Source organism: Bombina bombina, chromosome 8 (genome assembly GCF_027579735.1).
Source record: "Bombina bombina isolate aBomBom1 chromosome 8, aBomBom1.pri, whole genome shotgun sequence".
Taxonomy (NCBI): domain Eukaryota; kingdom Metazoa; phylum Chordata; class Amphibia; order Anura; family Bombinatoridae; genus Bombina; species Bombina bombina.
Window position 1 is genome coordinate 247595212 of NC_069506.1, and position 21164 is coordinate 247616375.

The 21164-nt window shown below is 38.1% G+C and overlaps 1 protein-coding gene across 1 annotated transcript in view; it reads right to left on the minus strand.

The window, feature by feature from the left end:
• Positions 1 to 16004: 16004 nt before the first annotated feature.
• The window catches only part of LOC128638159 (B-cell receptor CD22), a 219260-nt gene continuing 214100 nt past the window's right edge, over positions 16005 to 21164 (minus strand). The window contains exon 14 of the mRNA XM_053690022.1: positions 16005 to 16369. Coding sequence (XP_053545997.1) covers positions 16214 to 16369 — 156 coding nt within the window. The 3' untranslated portion in view covers positions 16005 to 16213. The remainder of the gene's footprint in view (positions 16370 to 21164) is intronic.

The window sequence follows — 21164 nt, forward strand, 5'->3', positions numbered from 1 at the left end:
ATGGTTTCAGAAGTCCAGCGGAGAAGGACTTCTTTCAGGCGGGTCTATCATCTTCATCCACAGCGAAGGCGGTGCAGAGCGGAGGTTCGGAGCAGTCTTCCCAGATGTGGCGCTCTTCGGCGGTGATCATCTGTGGTGGCGTCGGCTGTCCTCGTGTGTGGCAGTCCTCAGTGGCGGCGGTGGTCCTCAGCAGCATGGAGGCTCCTCTTCATCCAATGTCCGTGGTATACTAAATATTGAATGGAAGGTACCGCAATCCATTTGGGGTACCTTGCATTCCTATTGGCAGAATTTTTCAAATCAACCAATAGGATAAGAGATACTAAAATCCTATATAATAATAATAATAATATAATAATCCTAATATGGGGTACCTTGAATTCAATCTTCAGTGTGCGATGGACGATCGCATGAAGAAGAACCTCTACACCTTCGCCAAGGAGCTCCACCGCCGCTGATGACTGCAGCTGAGGATCGCCACTTCATAGAAGATCACTCCAGACCTCCGCTCTGTGCCACCTTCGCTGTGGATGAAGATGATGGACCCGCCTGGAAGAAGACCTTCTCTGCCAGGCTACTTTTTTTATTTTTTTGGGGGGTTTTGTTTTTTTAGATAAGGTTTTTTTGGGGCAAATTGCAAAAGAGCTGAATGCCCTTTTAAGGGCAGTGAAAGAAGAGCTGAATGCCCTTTTTAGGTCAATGTCAATACAAATGGCCCTTTATGAGCAATGGGTAGTTTAAGTTTATTAGTGTTAGGTTTTTATTTTGGGGGGTTTGGTGAGTGGGGGATTTTACTGTTAGGGGGGACTTGGTTTATTTGTAATGAAACAGAGCTAATTTCTTTAGGGCAATGCCCTACAAAAAGCCCTTTAAAGGCTATTGGTAGTTTAGCATTTTTTACGTTTTTTTTTATTTTGGGGGGCTTATTTATTTTTAAAGGAATTAGGTTTAATTTTTTTATTTTGGATAGTGTTTATTATTTTTTGCAATGTTACTGTTTTTGCTTTTTTTATTTTCTATTGCAATGTAGTCATTTTTTTTATTTTAATTAAGCGGTTAATTAAGGGGGTGTTAGGTTAGGGGGCTTAGTCATTAAATTAGTTTTTTGCATTGTGGGGGTTGGCGGTGTAGGAGTTAATAGGTAAATTAGGTTTAATGCGTTGTGGGGTGTTGGCGGATTAGGGGTTAATAGATGTATTATGTAGTTTGCGATATTTGGGTTTGCGGATTTAGTGGGTTAATCATTTTATTAGATAGTTGGGTTTTTTTCTGAATACTTCATGTGGGCTGTTGGTTTATTTTTTTCTTAATACTTTGTGCAGGCGGTTAATTTATTTTTTCTTAATACTTAGTACAGGCGGTTATTTTTTTTTATACTTTTTGCGTGCGGTTAGGTTTTTGTTTTAATACTTATTGTGGGTGTTTTTTTGTTGTTGTTTTTTTTTGATAATGCTCTGTTTGCCTTCGCTGCATCCCGGTGGATTCTGAAAATGGCAGGGTGGTGAAAGAATCCACCTGTGGGGGATTCTTTAACCACCCTGCCATTTTCGGAATCCACCTGGATGCAGCTTTGCTGCATCCAGGTGATTTCTTTTGGCTGCACACGGTCAACATTCCTTTGAGGATTCATGCGCAACTGGTGACACAGACGGCCGCGTCTGTAAATGCTATAGATAAAGGTAGATCGCTTTCTGAGCTACAAAATTAATAAAAAAAGCACTCACGCAACAGTTACACAGTCTTCCTTGAGGAGGAGCCTCCATATTACCTATCTAGTGCGCAGCATATTAAAATCCTTTGCAGCTCTTAAACACACGCTTACAGCTGCACTCTGTTATAACAGCCGCATATGTCTCTGCTTCTGGTGGAATTCAATAGTGGGGATTTTACACTGTACTGCACAATACTTTTAAACAAACCACCCAGAGGTCTATTTATTATTAAAGGAGGCTTTCATTTACAGCCTGGCAGGTGTACATCACTACAATTTCTTGCACCTCAGACAGACATTGTACAGCAGATGTGACTATACAGTCACTATAGACCTGTAAGCTTGGAACCACTAGTGAACCTTATTACTCTGGGCCTCGCAGTGCATACACTGTATCACTAAGGTGTGAACATTGGGAATACTATAGTGATATAAGGCAGGTCTCATCTTTAAGATATCTATATTGTGGAATCTGTACTCTAAATATCATAGTGGCAATTTGAGAAAGCTTTGGAGATATACCACATACCCAATCACAATACGGACTCTATACCACTCGCCACTTACCACAACACCCATAGAGTACAGCACAGTAACCTGGGACAACCAACCCTACATGTAAATAACAAGAGCAGTGATCAATAGGTCTCTAACTACTTTTCAAATTTTGAGAGGACTCAGAAGAGACTGTTTGTAGACCTACAACTCCAATCACGTGATGTGATCTGTCATGCCACCTATCTAATACATAGGTTCTAGTCCTATCTTCACCATCTGGCTTCCAGTTTTCCAAATCCCCTCAAATGAAAAAACAAAGGGGGAAAAATAAAAAACAAAAAAAAGAGTACCCTTAAGGATATATAGTTGTGTCTCTCCTCACCCTTTCCCGCTCTTAGATCCAGAGCGGGTCATATCCCCTTTCCTTTTGCCGACAGCATCCAGTGGTGACATATTCCCTGGGGAGAGACACACTATACTCTGAAACGAGATAAGGAGTCGGTTCACACCCTCTGCCCTAAAACCAGTCTCACCTTTTTATGTATTGGTATTCCATGAGTGCTTATATGGCCTAAACCCCACATGCCAAGTCTACCCGATGGGCCACCTGTAAGTCTCGGAACTTAATGCAATCTCAAACGGGTCTAGCTAATACTACCATGCCACAAGGCAATAGAAAGAAACAGTCGGCTGCACTTCCAAAGAAATCTCTTGCAGATCACTTCAAGGCTGCTATTCTCACCAATAATAATTCTTACAGTTCAGGGGGGAACCCCCAACCTGAGACCCTGATTCTTAACCCACCTCAGGTGATAGCTCCTATGACAACTATAGATGGAACAACCGCGTCAGATATAGTTGACATTTTAACCGAGAGAATGAAGAATCTTGAAGAGACTCTCACTAAAACTATTCGAGGCTCAGTGGCTGAACTGTGCAGAGACATTGGAGCTATTAGTGAACGTACTGAAACTCTAGAACGAAAGCAAGAAGACCTTGCAATAGAACAGGCAAACTTTCTCACTCACTCGCAGCATATAGTTGACCATGTGGACATTATTTAAGCGAAAGTGGCAGATCTTGAAGATCGTTCGAGACGGAACAATCTAAGGTTTCGGGGAATATCGGAAGATGTGTTGCCCAGTGAGCTTGGAGATTTCATCTTGGAATACTGTAAACACCTCAAACCATCTACAAATCAATCTGAATCACTCATTGACAGAGCGCATAGACTCCCAAGGGGAAGGAATGTTCCAGCCGACAAGCCGCGGGACACAATTGTGAGGTTTCATTACTTCACATATAAAGAGCAAATTCTCAAAGCAGCTTTCAACACCTCCTCTTTACCCGAAGGGGTCAGACACATACAGGTCTTCCCAGATCTTTCCCAATACACAATGAAAAAAGAGCTTCTTTCTGGGAAATCACTCTCATACTTAGAAAAAGAGGGATTAAATACTGCTGGGGATACCCAACAAAGATACTAATACACAAAGATGGATAGCTGATCACTCTAGATCAGGGGTCGCCAACCTTTCGGGCCTCAGGGACCACTAAATTCACAATTGTGAATACCGTGGACCACTAACATTATTTTTTTTAAAAAAGGTACAAACTTCTATAATGTGTGTGCATATATATATATATATATATATATATATATATATATATATACATACTGTACATAACTAGTATAACCATAGCTATTTTTTGTAATTAACTAACTGAATGACAGAACTGAGAGAATACTTCCAAATAACAGATGAAGGGTAAGTGCCAACTTTTGAGCTGGAAAGAGAGAGGCAGAAAGTGAGGATAAAATAATTATGTTTTAAAGGACCACAAGACTTCCAAGTTACCTCCCCAGTTAGGAATTATTTAAAACTACTTATGATCATAGACAGACATTGGAGTCATAAATTAAGTTTATATCAGAAAGCTCTCAATATGAATGAGAGCTAACCATGACTGATGTTACTGGGAATTAATATAATACTGGTGGGATATGGCTGATCTGATGGATGGCAATTACTGGAATTCAGGTGGAATGGCTTTGTGTGCGGGAAAATTATTAGAATGAAAAATAATTAATATTTAATAAAAAGAAAAGAAGTTGGAGGGGAGGAAGACAAACAGTGATGTAAGTCCATCTGAAGGAATTAGGAAAACTACTACAAAGAGACAGGTAAAGGGAAGAAAATAAATTAAATATGAGAGAACTTTTTTTTTAAGATTTTCTTTTTTTATATACTTTAATTCCACTATTTCAAGTCAAAATAGTCAAAACTCTGCTGGCTTTAGAATGAAAGCATCTTCCTCTGAGCAGTGCGCCGGGCGGGAGGATTTAAAAATACAATCTAGCTACGCAAGTTGCGCAGTACTATGCATTGTGTGTAGGGAGATTGTAATTTATCTCCCCCTCCATCGGTTTTCACTGATGTCCAGCCAGGCACTGTAGGGAGTTGCGGCATGACAGGGGTGACACCATCAGAGGAGACTAATTCCTGCTTGATGGTGTCAAGGACCATCAACATCTTCTCGTGGACCACCAGTGGTCCACGGACCACTGGTAGGCGACCGCTGCTCTAGATGACCCTTCCCAAGGTAGAGATCTTTTGGAAAGATGGTTCCAGGATTCTTCAGGACCCTCGGACACACAACCAGCCGGACCCACTAGACATCAAGATCTTCGCACCCTAGACCATCACAGATCTGAGAGACTTAGCCCCACGGCTAGGGAATGGGATCCTCTTCCACAGAGATCGCAAGCCCGAGTGCCAAACGCCAAAACCAGGACTTGGTTCCCACTCTGAACTGAGACATTGAGACCTGGACTTTATCTATTGGGACTCATAGATATCATTGCCAAAGACCTGAGAGGACCAAATAGTAATGTATATTTTTATTTTAATTCTAATGTTTGCTTAATTTTGCTGTTATGTAGATTAATATATTAGAAGCTGTGTAAAGATAGGCCCTACCACCACTCAATTAAATGCTAAGTCCCTAAGATACACTACTCTATACCTTAAAGCTAAAAAGCCGAAGTTTACATATCACCCACTCATTGGCTATACATTTAATTAGTTCATGTTTACCCATACTGCCACCCCCTAGTGACGTATTCTTTGAGGCACACTATAGTCAATTAAATTGCACAACCCACTACTGGGACAGCCTAGGGGACTATTCTTTCACATAAGCCACTTATAGCCTAATCATGTGACCCCTCTGGGGACTATAGTGACCTCATGAGGTTCATAAAAGCTTTACTACTCCACGCTATTCACCAAGGTCATGCCTCAGGCATATCTGCTTATTTACAACTAATTATTCTACTGCACTTGGTATATGATTGTAAAATGTTTTACTTGTTCTCTTTATATGTTTTTTGTTTATATAGCCAAATAGTAATGTAAATTGTTTTTCAATTTTGGTGATATCTTTTTTATGCTATTGACAGTTGTTGTAGGAGGAATCCTGATGCCATGCTCTTAAGTCCCAACATTTTAGGGTACACCACACTTGACCTCTGAGTTTAAACCAGGGCTTAAATAAAATACAGTCACCAGTCACCCTCAACATTAGTATCAAGCAGGCTTAGATGCCATCAACTACGGAAGCCTAGATTAAGGGACATTATGATCCCTCACCTGAGATTTCAGACAACCCACACCTAGGGTAGCCCAGGGAGAAACCCAACTACACGAACTACACATGGCCCCAGTGAAGAACCCTTTAAGTAAGATGCATAACCCTAGACTAAATTAGATTTCTGACAGCGCACTTACTCTTAACGAGAAAATAATTCTCCCCAAGATTTTCCGGTTAGGACAAGTGCAGTGGCTACTACAGGACCTCCTTGATAATTGGTAACTAGCTCTGATACATTATGGGGACACAGTAGGGTTCCTAGAAATTGTACTGCTCTGGGTTGTTTCATAAGGCCAGGTTTTTCTTTAGGTCTGCCTGTTTATTTGTAATTAAGTATTCCATTGTTCTCGATGTATGGTTGTAAAAGGTTATTTATGCACTCTTTATTGGTTTTGGTATTCCAGGGGTATGTTCTGAGATTAGTATCATAGGAAGTGTCCTCAATCCTTCCCTTTAATAGTCAAAACATGACCCTTAATCATCTTTGTGTTCCCATGAGACATAATGTACTTTCCCCAATTTCATTTTAAACATTGGCCCCTCGGGTGACAGGCCCCCATATTAGTTTTATTATTATTTTCACTCTTATTATATGTGTCTCTATCTTTATATTTTATCATATTTTACAATACCACCATTTCATTATATCCTTTTGAGATACGATTCCACGCTTCTTTAAATTTAAATCTAGATAGAATCGGAATTCCCAAAGACTAGTAGGCCTGGTCCCCCCCCACCCCCTTTCCTTCCTTGATTCCCCCTTTACAAAAAGGCTGCAGGTATTTCTAGAAGTTCCTTTCCCCAATTCTGTATTCCTGTGAGCTGGACATCCAAGCTCCTTACCCCAATCCTTACACCCCTGAGCTTACTCCATAAGCAAAGGAAAATATATCCTGTAGAAACCCACCTAGATCTTTCATATATGTCCATATGATTTATATCTTACTGTTGGTACAGGATATTGTTAGTATATTTGGTTTGCCGAGACGAGCTTTGTCAGTCCAGCTAGTTTCTTAAGTAATTCAAACGCACCTGATATTTCTGAACCTTTACTATCCCTGAACCGTCTGCCCCCTAATCCTTAGCTCTATCTTTAACCGCTCACTACTCATACCATCTCCTATAGCCTAATCTCTTTCCTCTTCCTTTCGTTTCTCAGACCCTCTTCCTTGAATCTCTTTCCCCCCCACCCCCCACTTTTTTTGGCTCTCTTCTCTCATTCACTATGGCATACTCCCCCCCCCCCTCTTACGTTTACTACGTTGATTACCATGGGATTGAACTCTCCAACAAAGAGAAGTCTACTTGTAAAATACCTGACATTACTAAAAACAGATCTGGGATTTCTCCAAGAAACACACTTGGTGGATGGAGATGATAAGAGACTTAAAACTCAATTATTTCCCTATGTATATTCGGCTTCCTATATAGGAAAAAGTAGAGGTGTTGCTATTTTGATCAGCCAAAATTTGTCTTTCCAGTGTTTGCATGTAGAGCGAGACGAGGAAGGGAGATATGTAATGCTGGTATGTAAACTAAATAACTGCACGTTCACGCTAGTTAATCTATATGCTCCCAATCAAGGTCAATTAAAATTCCTAAGGAAGACATTCTATCTGATGAATAAAATTAAACAAGGGACTTTACTTATAGGAGGAGACTTCAATTTAATATGGGATCTGGAGTTGGATAAGAGATTTTCCAATCCGGACTCGAGTGATGCATTCATTAATTCATCTGCTCCTAAGTTCCGAGACCTAGTGTACCAGTATCAGCTCTTCGACATCTGGAGGTCTCTACACCCAACAAACAGAGATTATTCATATCTATCCCCAACACATAAATCATATTCCCGAATAGACTATTTTTGTAACGATTCTTAGACCTTAAATCGCATTCTACATGTCAAAATTTCTTCTTGTTCGTGGTCAGATCATGATGCAGTATCCATCACTCTACCTGGAAATACGGCACTTACTTCCAGACCAAGTTGGAAATTTCCTCAATTTCTATGGGCGGACCCTTTATTTCTAGGGTTGCTGCAAGAAACAACCTCAGACTTTTTCCGGAATAACGGAGAAGAGGAAACTTCCCAACAAACTAGGTGGAGCGCTTTTAAGGCATATATTTGAGGCTTCTGCATCAGTAAGCTGGCCAAGTCTAAAAAAGATAGGGGGGCTCCATTAGGAAAGCTGATGTGTGACCTTAGACAAGCAGATAGCTTAAACAAACTAAACCCTACCGCAGTTCTCTCAGACGAGATCTTCCGGCTCAAAGCCAACATCAAAGACAGAAAAACTGAAAAAATTCAAGAGGCTGCAACGGGATTTAGACAGGTCATGTACTCCAAAAGTAACAAGGCGGATTCACTTTTAGCAAAGAAGCTTAGACAAAGAGCAGCTGCGGTGAGAATTCCCTATATATCGCATGATGGTCACAGGGCGTACACCCCTGCAGATATTGGGGAGATATTTGCGGAATATTATTCGAGCTTGTATAATATCAATAAACATGAGTCCCATCTATTGGCACCTCCCCAAGATATCTCACATTTCTTGGCATTTTCACATCTACCACAGCTCAAGGACGAAGACAGAGAGAAATTAACACAACCGTTCTCATTAAGAGAAGTAGAGGGTGTCCTCAAACAGATTCAAAATAACAAAGCCCCTGGACCAGACAGTTTCACTGGGACTTTTTATAAGAAACTCAAACCACAAATAGCCCTGATATTGAAGAATCTTTTTAATGAGATTAGGGAAACAGGCCAATTTCGAAGATAATATTTGGAGGCTACTATTATCCCATCCCAAAGCTGGGGAAAGATCAGACTGAATGTAGTAACTATCACCCCATATAGCTTATTAATCTAGATACAAAACTATACTCGAAGCTTATAGCAAATAGGCTTGTCCATCTCCTGCCAACGATTATACACCATGACCAAGTGGGTTTTACGTTAGGTAGACAGGGGCCTGATAACATCAGAAGACTAATCTCAGTCTTCACGGAAGCTCAAAGACTAAACATCCCCATAGTGGCCCTGTCGTTGGACGCTGAGAAAGCCTTCGACAGGGTCAGGTGGGATTATATTTGGGCGGTTCGCGAGGCTTTTAGGTTCCCTGAACCCTTTATCATGGCAATTAAGACCCTGTACTCTGGTCCATATGCTCAAGTAAAAGGAATGGGATTCTGTTCCCCAGAGTTCCCGATCTCCAATGGGACCAGACAAGGCTGCCCACTTTCACCGCTTATTTTTGCATTGGTGATGGAACCTTTTGCCCAAAAGATTAAACAATCTGAATCTATTACTGGGATTCCTCTCCTTCTCCCCCCAGAGAAAATAGTTCTTTTTGCAGATGATGTGACCCTACTCCTGACGAAGCCACTTTCTTCCATGCCAGTGGTCTTTAATGTGATTAATCTTTTTGGCAAAATGAGCTATTATAAAATTAACTATAAAAAGACAGAGGGCTACTCCGTAGAGATGGATCAACCCACTTTGCTACGACTCCAAACTCTTTACCCTTTTCCTGGTCAACCCAAAGTATTAAAGACTTGGGGATACTCTTAAGTGCCATGATAATGTTTGATCCATGATAATTTTGACCTATTAATTCATAATTTCAAAACACTACTAGAGAAATGGGACTTTAAGAAGCTATCCTGGTTAGAGTCGCCTCAGTGAAAATGTCCTTACTCCCGAAAGCATTGTATTTGTTCTGTTGTATTCCACTCAATATTCCACACTTATCTTATTTCAAATCCATAAATTATTTTCTCATTATATATGGCAAAATAAAGAACAAAGGATTGCCTATCACACGTTACAGAGACCACACTCACGCGGAGGGATAGGGGCTCCTAATATTTGTACTTATTATGAAGCAGCAAGACTACCACATATTACGATATGGGGCATTAGAGAAGATAGGCCAGGCTGGTATCCCCTTGAGGCCTCTGGGGTGCCAGACGATTTAGAGCTTTCTGATTTAATTTGGGTCCCCAATGTCAGGAAACTCATCCCACATATCTCTAATGTTGTGGTTCGCCATAATCTATTAATATGGGAATCTCTGTGAAGTAGATCGTTAATTGCACCCCATCCATCGCCAGTTTATCACATGGCAAGTTTATTTTGGGATCTTACAAATACTCATTTCAATGCATGCAAACAGAAGGGGTTCTTAATTGTTGAAGATTTTTTTTATCAAACTCAAACCCCGTACTTGTCTCTAATAACTAGTAAATTTCAGCCTTGCCCTGCTTGGCTGCCATTTGAATCCCTTTGAGTCCAAAGCTTTTTGAAATCCTGGGGTTTCCTCAAAAATCCCATTTGGAGATCTACTCCATGGGAAACCAGATGGAAAAGTGGGATTAAGTTTCCCAAACCCCTCACGATCCATTACAATTACTCCTATTGGACATCACTCTTGGGATACCATGGCAATTTAAAGCATGGACTAGGGAGTTAGATATTAATATATCAGATAACAAATGGGAAAGCGCGATCACGCTCACTAAAAAGACCATACACTGTGTTAGCATGCTGGAAGTATATATAAAAGTACTCCTGAAATGGCACAGAACCCCGATAAGGCTCTCCAAAATGTATCCGGAGATCTCGCCCTTATGCTGGCGAGGTTGTGGTGGAACTGGCTCAGACTTCCATATTTGGTGGGAATGCCCAAAGATGAACACATTATGGGAAGAAGTAGGTAGTATGTGTAACTCATTGAAACTTATTACTGATATATCACCTGCCAATGCATTGCTACATATTATTGCAACTGATATACCACAGATGTCGAGGAGACTACTGGTCTACATTTTCACTGCAACAAAGTTGTGCATTGCCCGAGCCTGGAGAACTCTTGAACCTCTGCATCTCTCAGAGATTTAAGCAGTAATAGACTACATGGCTAACATGGAGAGACACTTTTTTAATTCGGTTTTGTTTTGTTTTCTTTATATACCCCTCTACTCTTTTTCTACTCTCTCCCTACCCGCTTTTCTAATCACTTTCACATGACCCTACCCCTATGGTTCAGTCACAGATTCCGTATTGATTAACTGCTGGTTACTTGGTAAGTTCTGAGAGGTCGTTACGGTAAATACAAGTGAGAATTACAATTGAAGTATTTTGTATAAAAGTGCTACCACCTCTTTTTGTTTTTACTATAATACCATTGGTGTTTGCTAAATGTTTGTATACATCAAAATTTCTAAGATACTATACCCGAATGCTATATTTTATATTCTAATATACTAGAAAATTATCTTTCTGTTAATTGATTGTTCGTGCATTATGTATATGTTGATCATCTGTTCACTTTTGGAAAACAGAAATTTCTTGTTCAATAAAAATATTTTGGAAAAAAAAAAATATTAAATAAAAATCTCAGAGGCAACTTCAAAAACACCATGGAAAGAAAAACCTTTGAAATGAAGATGATAATGCACTTCAACTTGTTTAATTCTGGAGTCTGGACTTAATGTGGACTCTGGATTCTTAACACATTATCAAACATTTTTGTACTGTACTTTCATTTAGTCAATTACATTGTATATTCCACATTATTTATACATAGGTACACATCGCCACCACCTACCTACATTTATTAACCCCTAATATGCCGCCCCCAACGTCGCCGCCACTATACTAAATTTATTAACCCCTAAACCTAAGTCTAACCGTAACCCTAACACCCCCTAACTTAAATATAATTAAAATAAATCTAAATAAAACCTACTATTAATAACTAAATAATTCCTATATAAAACTAAATACCAGTAAAATAAACCCTAAGCTAGCTACAATATAACTAATAGTTACATTGTAGCTAGCTTAGGTTTTATTTTTATTTCACAGGCAAGTTAGTATTTATTTTAACTAGGTAGAATAGTTACTAAATAGTTATTAACTATTTACTAACTACCTAGCTAAAATAAATACAAATTTACCTGTAAAATAAAACATTACCTGCCTTACAATAAAACCTAACCTTACACTACAATTAAATAAATTACCTAAATTAAATACAATTACCTAAATTATAAAAAAACAAACACTAAATTACACAAAATAAAAAAAGACATTATCAGATATTTAAAATAATTACGCCTAATCTAATAGCCCTATCAATATATAAAAAAAAAACGTAGCCTAAACTAAATTTTCAATAGCCCTTTAAAGGGCCTTTTGCGGGGCATTGCTAATCAAGAGAAATCAGCTCTTTTACCTGTAAAAAAAAAATACAAACACCCCCCAACAGTAAAACCCACCACCCACACAACAAACTCCTCAAATAAAAACCTAATCTAAAAAAAACCTAAGCTCCCCATTGCCCTGAAAAGGGAATTTGGATGGGAATTGCCCTTAAAAGGGCATTTGGCTCTTTTTCAATTGCCCAAACCCCTAACCTAAAAATATAACCCACCCAATAAACCCTTAAAAAAGCCTAACACTAACCCCTGAAGATCCACTTACAGTTTTGAAGACCCGACAAGCCTATTGGCTGATCCAATCAGCCAATAGGATTGAGCTCACATTCTATTGGCTGTTCCAATCAGCCAATAGAATGCAAGCTCAATCCTATTGGCTGATTGCATCAACCAATAGGATTTTTTCATCTTTAATTCTGATTGGCTGATAGAATTCTAGCATTCGGAATTCAAGGAATGCCATCTTGGATGACAAAAAATTGTCTGATTGGTTAATTTGATTATTCAAATCAGATTGGGCAGGTTTTGACATTCCTCCCCAAATATTAACATTATAAAAAAATAAAAACCATATCTTAATCAAAATATTTCTGGAGCTACTAATCATTAACCAATCAGAAGAGTCAGCGAGTTCAATTTTGCTATTGAACCTGCCCATCAATTATGAATCATTATTAGCATTAACCACTATTTCTACAACTCTTACGGACAGATAGCTCAGCATGCTAATGCACTGTGGCTGAGCTCTGTAGTAACCCAAGGGTTGCAGGTTTGATCCCCGGCGATGTTCACTCAGCCTTTCATCCTTCCGAGGTCGATAAAATGAGCAGCGCCTTGAGACCCTTACGGGTGATTAGCCGCGCTTTACAAGTACCCGATACAATACATACATGCAATATTTGTATGTGTTTGCTTTTCTTTGTGATGCAAATGTTTAATTTATGACATTACCATCAATTGTGTACATCTAGAATCCATTCAGTGCCTGGTTAAAATGTCAGCCCATATTCTTGATGTGAAAAAGTATTTGGACTGAGAACAAGATCTGATACTAGCCAGTAAACCATGAACTATTATAAAAGCACAGCTTTAGTGGTGTCAGAAACTGCACCAGTGTATTTGACAAAGGGAGATACTTAGCCTGCCACAGACATTATGGGTGATGCTGAGGATTGAACCTGGGTTTCCTGGCTTGACTCTTTGGCTCACTAGTGGACTCTTACCCTCCTGACATTCTGTTGATGTGCTGTTCCTGTGTTTTGCTGGATTTTATCTGCACACTTGTTAAATGTTAATTGGCAGACTATAAATAGCTGGATTTCACCTGCTTTCAGTTACTTTGGCATTATGTAAGGGTTATATGAGAAAGCAGAAAATGTGACTGAAGTCCAGTATAATTATTCAGTATGAAGAAGCACAGGAGTTGTGAGGACAGATAATATATGATAAACACAAAAACAGTAGATCTGTAATTCGAGGTAGAACCAGGAGAGCAACTACTGAAGAGATGCAGACACAGAATGGAATGTAAAATTGTGATAACAGACAATAGATATAGCACCAGACTACCAGTACCAGAAAAGGGCAGGAGCAGAAGACTAGTCACATAGTATAATAAAGTCATATATAATATAAGGTAAAAACAGGGGTTAGTTCTAAGTATAACACAAAAACTTACACAAACACCTTAAAGATAATAAAAAAACAAGGACTTTGTTTTTTTTCTTAATAAATTCTTAATATATTTTTAGAACATAATCACACATTGAAATCAGTAATTCAGTAAATGCAGTACACTATTCCTCCCCACCACTCTATAAAGTTACATTATAGACACAAATAACCAAATAAAGCAAAATAAAAAATATAAATGGAATAAAAAAATATCAGTTTATATAGAAAAACAACCACGTGTGCAAAGTAATCATCATTCAAATTCTATGTGTTAGTCTATTTTGCAAAAATATACCCATGCACTTCCAATTAATTTGCATCTTAATTTGCATGTGTTATAAATGTAACTTTCATGGTTCAGATAACATTAAATTTAGAGACTGCATGGCGCTTACTTTTTTATCAAATTTACTTTGATCTCCTCAAACACAAAATAAATATTACAACAATTGCAACATTAAAGGTTGCACCTTTACTGCTACATAATGGGACATAAACAGTAGGGATGGGCGAAGGTGTTTATATTCAAATTCAAATGTTAGAACGTATGTTATTGTACAAATTCGATTTACATAATCAAATGTTGATAAGAAAGAATATTCTCAAAAATTCTATAATCGAATGCTATTTACAGTTTTTAAATGTCACATTAGAATGTTCATAATTAGATCGAATGTCCACATTCGAAATTTTGAATGTACCATTCTATTTAACAAATACTATTCAGAAGTTCAATAGTTCATGTGGTAGAACATTTAGTAAATTGATACATAATAGATAGAAATATATCAATTTGAATGTTTCTATTTCAAATATTGCATAATTCGAATATTACATTTAAAGAAAGCATTAGAAATACTATTACATATAGATAAAATCTAAATTTTTGAATTTGAATATTGCATAATTCGAATAGTACATTTAAATAAAGCTTTCAAAATACTATTACAAATATATCAATTTGAATACTTGAAAAGAATGTTAGAATGTTGTACAAACATTCGAAAATAAAAATGAATAAATGTCTTAAAATTAGTTTCATTTTTCGAATGTTGCGAAACATTCACCCATCCCTTATAAACAGTCTGTTTCATTGTTGTAATATAAAATCACTAACTTCTTATACTTAATAGAAATCATTGCTATATGTATTATTTACCATTTCAAAAGGATTTTATCTTTCGTCTTTTAACTTTATTTGTGCAGTGTCCATTACTTCCCATCACAGCCCTACAAGGGGCGTTGGGTCTCTACAGGAAGGCATATCTACTTTGATGTCATAAATCTTCTAGAGTAACATGAGCTAGTTTACTATTCAGTGAAAGCTAAAGAGACAAGAAGTCAACTTCCACCCATGCTCACAAGAGGCAGAATGTCTGCTCCCTTATTTAGCTGTAGACAGAGACTACACTGAGAAGTGCTCATTTTGCAAGACAAAAAGTAAGTTCTTTGCTAGTTTTACTTTGATTTAACATACATTTTTTTTTTTTCTAAATGAGCTTTTTTTTATATCATTAAAATAATATGGAAACAATTAATGCTCACACCAATGTATTATGAGTACAGCAACTTGACTTGATAAAATGCCCATGTTGTGCAAAAAAAAAACATTGTTAAGCAGCATTTTAAGATTAAAGTTATCCTTGTTTTAATTTTAACAAGCAGACCATTTTTATAAACATTATATAACTGATTTAGTTGTACATAAACTGGTTTGGTTAGGAACAGTCCTGTCTCTATTTGAGCTTTTTTTTGTGAATTGTGTATTTAATTTATTTCTTCTTAATACTAGAAACATTTTGGAAGTTAACGCAGACTTTTGGCACAATTATGTTTGCTTTATAACCTTGTTGACCAGCTATTCTTTATTTAAATGTATTCTAAGGTAGGCTACGCAATGCAATTTTAGGACTATGTGGTGGGTAGGGTACACACAAATGCCTCTTGTCTTTAGCACACCAGATGTGTTCTGTTCAGCTAGGTCCTAGAAGACTAAACTTTAACTGTATGTTTAACATGGGTTTTACATATAGGGGTTGATCACAATTATTTAGAACATATTTTCTAATCATTTATCTACAAAATTCACCATTAAAGTCTGTGGAGATTTTTGTCAATAAATCAATTGATACGCTTTTCTAAAGGATTGTGATTTACCCCATAGTTATTTGTAGTTAATGGTGCAATAAAAAAAGCTTTGACACAATTTTTCTTTTTTTACTTTTTTTGTCCCTTTAATACATTGATCTGAAAACCCCCCATATATATAGTAGATTAGATCATGGAACTACACAGTTTCCATAGGCATAGCTTACTTAGTATATTTTTCTAAAGAATTATTTAGCTTCACACTAAAAAGGATAATCGTTTAGCATTAGTGCAGATATATTTGTTATTAACTATGGAACTTTCTGTATTGTAGATCATTTAATGAAAGCAAAGTTGTTATCTTCAGTGCCTGAGCATTGCATATTCAATTTCATTGTCACGATGAAGGGCAGTCTCCATTTTAGGCAGATGGGCAATAGTAGAATAGTGAATATCATCTTGATTTCCATTTTGTGCTTTAGGGATGTCTGATGGTTCTACATTTTCATATTCATTCACCTGTACATGTGGGTAAAAGTATGAAAACAATTAGTTTAGCAAAAATATTCCATTAGTTATTAGATCTTTACTATTTAGAATCTATAATAAAGAGGATTTTGAGGACTGTGGTACAAATAAGAACATGGTGTTAACTTTATGTTGCAGTATAAAAACAAATCAATCACAATATTACTTTTCCTGTTAATATTAAATGAATAGTTGCATTTAACAAGTCTGTGGTTTTTCCCTAGTCAGTACACATTTCAGCGCCACAAAAATCCACATGAAAAAGTACCACACTAGCACAGTAAGTGCCCCAAAACTGAATATTGTATTTTATGACTCTCTAACCCAGTGCAATTCTCTCCCACTCAACTCCATGCCTAACTCTCGCCTAGATTACGAGTTTTGCGCTATTAATGGTGAGAAACGAATGCAACAAAAGTTGCGTTATTTCACTCTCCATAATGCTGCCTTTACGACTTTCTGAAAAGCCTCCTTGTGCGTGCGATATGGTGGCGATAAGCTCCATACCGCACAAAAAAGGGCTGCTTTGAAGTGCTCATGCACGCTTTCCCCAAAGACATCAATGGGGAGAGAGTGTTAGAAAAAATCCTAACACCTGAAGTGCGGAATGAAAAGCTCTGTAATGCAACCCCATTTATGTCTATGGGGAAAAAAGTTACTTTTAAAACTAACACCCTAACATAAATCCCAAGGCTAAACACCCCTATTCTGCTGCCCCTGACATCACTGACACTAGTAAAAGTTATTAACCCCTATTCCACTGCTCCCAGAAATTGCTGCCACTAATAAAAGTTATTAGCCCCTATTCCGCCGCTCCCCAGCAATGCCTATTAACCCCTAAACCACCAGCTCACCACATTGCAAAAAACTAAATTAAACTATTAAACCCCTAAACCTAACAACCCCTAACTTTATATAAAAAAATTACAATATCCCTATCTTAAAATAAATAAAAACTTACCTGTGAAATTAAAAAAACCTAAGTTTAAACTATAAATTAACCTAACATAACTATTATACTATTATATTAAAATTAAAATAACTAGCAATTAAAAAAACTAAACTTCAAATTAAAAAAACTAACACTACTAAAAAAATGTAAGTCTAAAATTACAAAAAATAACAAATACTAAATTACGAAAAATAACAAATACTAAATTACGAAAAATAACAATTGAAATTATCAAAAATAAAAACAATTACACCTAATCTAATAGCCCTATAAAAATAAAAAAGCCCCCCTAAATAATAAAAAAAAAACCTAGTCTACAATAAACTACCAATAGCCCTTAAAAGGGCCTTTTGTAGGGCATTGCCCTTAAGAAATCAGCTCTTTTACCTGGGAAAAATACAAAGACCGCCCAACAGTAAAACCCACCACCCAACCAACCCCCAAAATAAAAAAACCTAACTCTAACAAAAACCTAAGCTACCCATTGCCCTGAAAAGGACATTGGTATGGGCATTGTCCTTAAAAGGGCATTCAGCTCTTTTATCTAAAGCCCAAAAGCTCTAATAAAAAAAAAAAACACAAATTTTTTAAAAAAAACCTAACACTAACCCCCGAAGATCCACACAGTTTCTGAAGTCCGGACATCCATCCTCATCCAGACAGCGAGAAGTCTTCATTCAGGCGTCGAGAAGTCTTCATCCAGGTGGTGAAACATTTTTGTTACACAAAATCCATAACTACTGCTCTCAGATGGTGGTATGGATCGTGTCGGTATAGGCTGTAACGCAAGCTTTTTAGCCTCACCACACAACCTGTAATACCGGTGCTATGGAAATCCGACACAAAAACTTTTTTGAGTGCGGGATTGACGTTGCGTTACAGGCTAAACCGCTATACCGACATGACTCGTAATGGCTAGGTTACAGTTTTTATGCGGAAATTGCCATTTTTTCTGCGTTAAAACCGTAACACAAAACTTGTAATCTAGGGGTCTGCCTTTTATGACACATTATAAAAATAAATGACAAATCGGATTAGGAGTGGGGAGCAAACAAAGGATTGCAATCTCTGATTTTTTGGTTGTAGATTACATGGCCAGTAATCATACCAGAGATAAATTGCATGGGAGAGTACATCCACCCATAACTGTAAACCAAACCAAATGGACAACCAATGCCTTGCAAATTCTCCACCCCTTTTAAAAATCAACACAAAGTGTAAGAAGAACCAGGGGCAGACAGACCCATCGGACAATTGGTCACCATCCAAGAGCCCACAGTCTGTAGGGGCCCCCCACAGCTCATCTGATCCCTTACAATGCAGGTGAGGCCAAAGGAAGTATATTCATAAGTGCTCCTTGTTTGGAGAAGCAGCACTAACCCGACTTTAATTAGTGCTGTTCAGCACTACTAATGCTGCTGGCTGGTCTCCTCCTCACCTCCTGTATTTCTTATTTAAAAAGTCAGGAGGACTGAAATTTAGCACACACCTCAACTTCAGCCCCAGCCAGAGTGACAAAGAAGAAGAATCAATAGTGCAGCACTCATGGTGAGCAGAACTAAAACCTGCTATCAATCAGTGCTATGCAGGCAGCTCTTATTAAAATGCTGCTGGATATTAGTAGTTTACATTTATACGCACACGCACATTAAAAATATCAGTTTAATATTGCTAAAAAGATTTTAAAAGGGATATATTTATCTATATCTATATCTATCTATCTATCTGTCAACATATATATATATATATATATATATATATATATAAAATTGCAGAGGTGAACGGCACTCACGAGTATGTCAGCTACCTGGTGCTCACACTAGGGAGAGACAAACAGTAAAGCAGTTATGGATCCCACGGACGGACTCCGTGTTGCAGCAAGGACCCAAATGAAGCAGGCATACAGGTTTTTTCAAAAACACTCCGGTTTATTGGCAAAGTTGATTACCAAACGTTTCGGCTCACACACGAGCCTTTGTCAATGGTGTACAAAACCAAATGTGAAAAACTAGAACACAAACTAACCTTAAATACCCACCCAGCCCAAGTGATAGACCAATCAGAGAGAGTAACCGCGGCACACCCACTCACAGAGACCTAAACAGCTTATTGCCGGGCTCAATGTGGTCGTCACGTGACGTCATCACGTGACCGCCGTTCAGTGTGTAACCACGGAAACATGCGTAACCATGGAGACAAAGCATACACAAATGTAATGTGCGGGTGCGCTGGCGGGTAAGCCTCTGATGGGAAACAGATCAGTTAATCAAACAGTGATCTAAATACCCCTATATACAAATACAATAAAGGAATAGGTATCTATCTATATGCAACATTGAGACAAACCTAATATGTAGCTTATAAAGTAAATAGCGCTACCGAAACCCAAAGTATCAAAAACTAATAACACAGCCCTCTATACTCATGGTATCAAGGCATGTGGGGAGGTAGCAGGTGAGGGCATGAAAAACAATCTCAAGCCCCCTGGATATTTAAGCAGGTATACATTGCATCATGCCAAAGGAGTAGGTAGAAATTAAGTCCTGGATGACTCCCAATCCTTCACATCTCATCTGTGTTTATACCAACAGCCAAAGTCTATGTTGACATTCAGGCCTCGAGGGGCAACTGTGTCCAGTGTGAAGATCCAACGGGATTCCATTCTTAATAGTGCCAGTCCTCTGTCACCACCACGTCTGTTGTGGGGCACATGGTCAATCAGCATTACTCGCAAAGAGGAAACAGAGTGTCCTGCAGTTGCAAAATGTTGCGCAACCGGTTGTTCTGATCGACCTTTTTCTATTGCTTGACGAATTGCTGTTTTATGGTTAGCCAAACGTTCTTTGAACGCTGTCACTGTTTTGCCTATGTAGAATTTGGAACATGGACAAATAATGGCATACACCACATATTCCGATGTGCAGGATAATCGATGTCTTATTTTGTATCTTTTGTTGTTATGGGGATGTTGAAATGATGTCCCAGCAATGAGATTGTTGCAAGTGACACAATTGCCACATTTGTAGCATCCTGGTTTCCCTCTTGTGAGCCATGTCTGTTTTTCATAGCAGTGTGTGGGATCACTGAGTACTAGTAGATCCCTGAGGTTACTTGCTCGCTTGTATACCACCCGGGGTACCGGAGCATCCACAAAAGGTAGACTAGTGTCCTTGGAGAGCATCATCCAATTCTTCCTTATCACATTCTGAAGCATCCCTGATCCCGGAGTGTAAGTAGTTACAAAATTCATCCGTTTAGGTTGTTCCGTTACTGCCCGTTTCGGGATAGTGTCATTCTGGGTGAGCTGTATTGCTTCACTCTTTTGTTGATCTATTAGCTTAGGTGGATATCCTCTGCTCAGAAATTTTTGTGACATTTCTTCAAGCTGTCTCTCTTTTCGGGAGTCATCCGTGTTGTTCCGGACGACCCGCAGGAGTTGTGAGGAGCTAACACCATCTCTCTGGAATCTAGGGTGGAAACTCTGGTAGTGGAGTATAGAGTTCTTATCAGTGGGTTTATTGAACAAGGTGGTGTGCAATTTATCACCATTAGGTGCTATTACTCTGAAAATTTCCAGGTCAAGAAAATGAATCTGATTGTTATTATGTTCCATTTTAAATTTAATCGTGGAGTTAAGGGTGTTTAATCCTTCAACCCACTCAATAAGTTTTTCAGGGGTATCACCCCAAATCAAGAAGACATCGTCTATGTATCTGCGATACATTTTGATGGGGTTCTGCCTGGAGAATATATTGTATTTTTCATACATCGCCATATAAATGTTAGCATACGATGGGGCCATATTTGACCCCATCGCAGTGCCCATATCTTGTA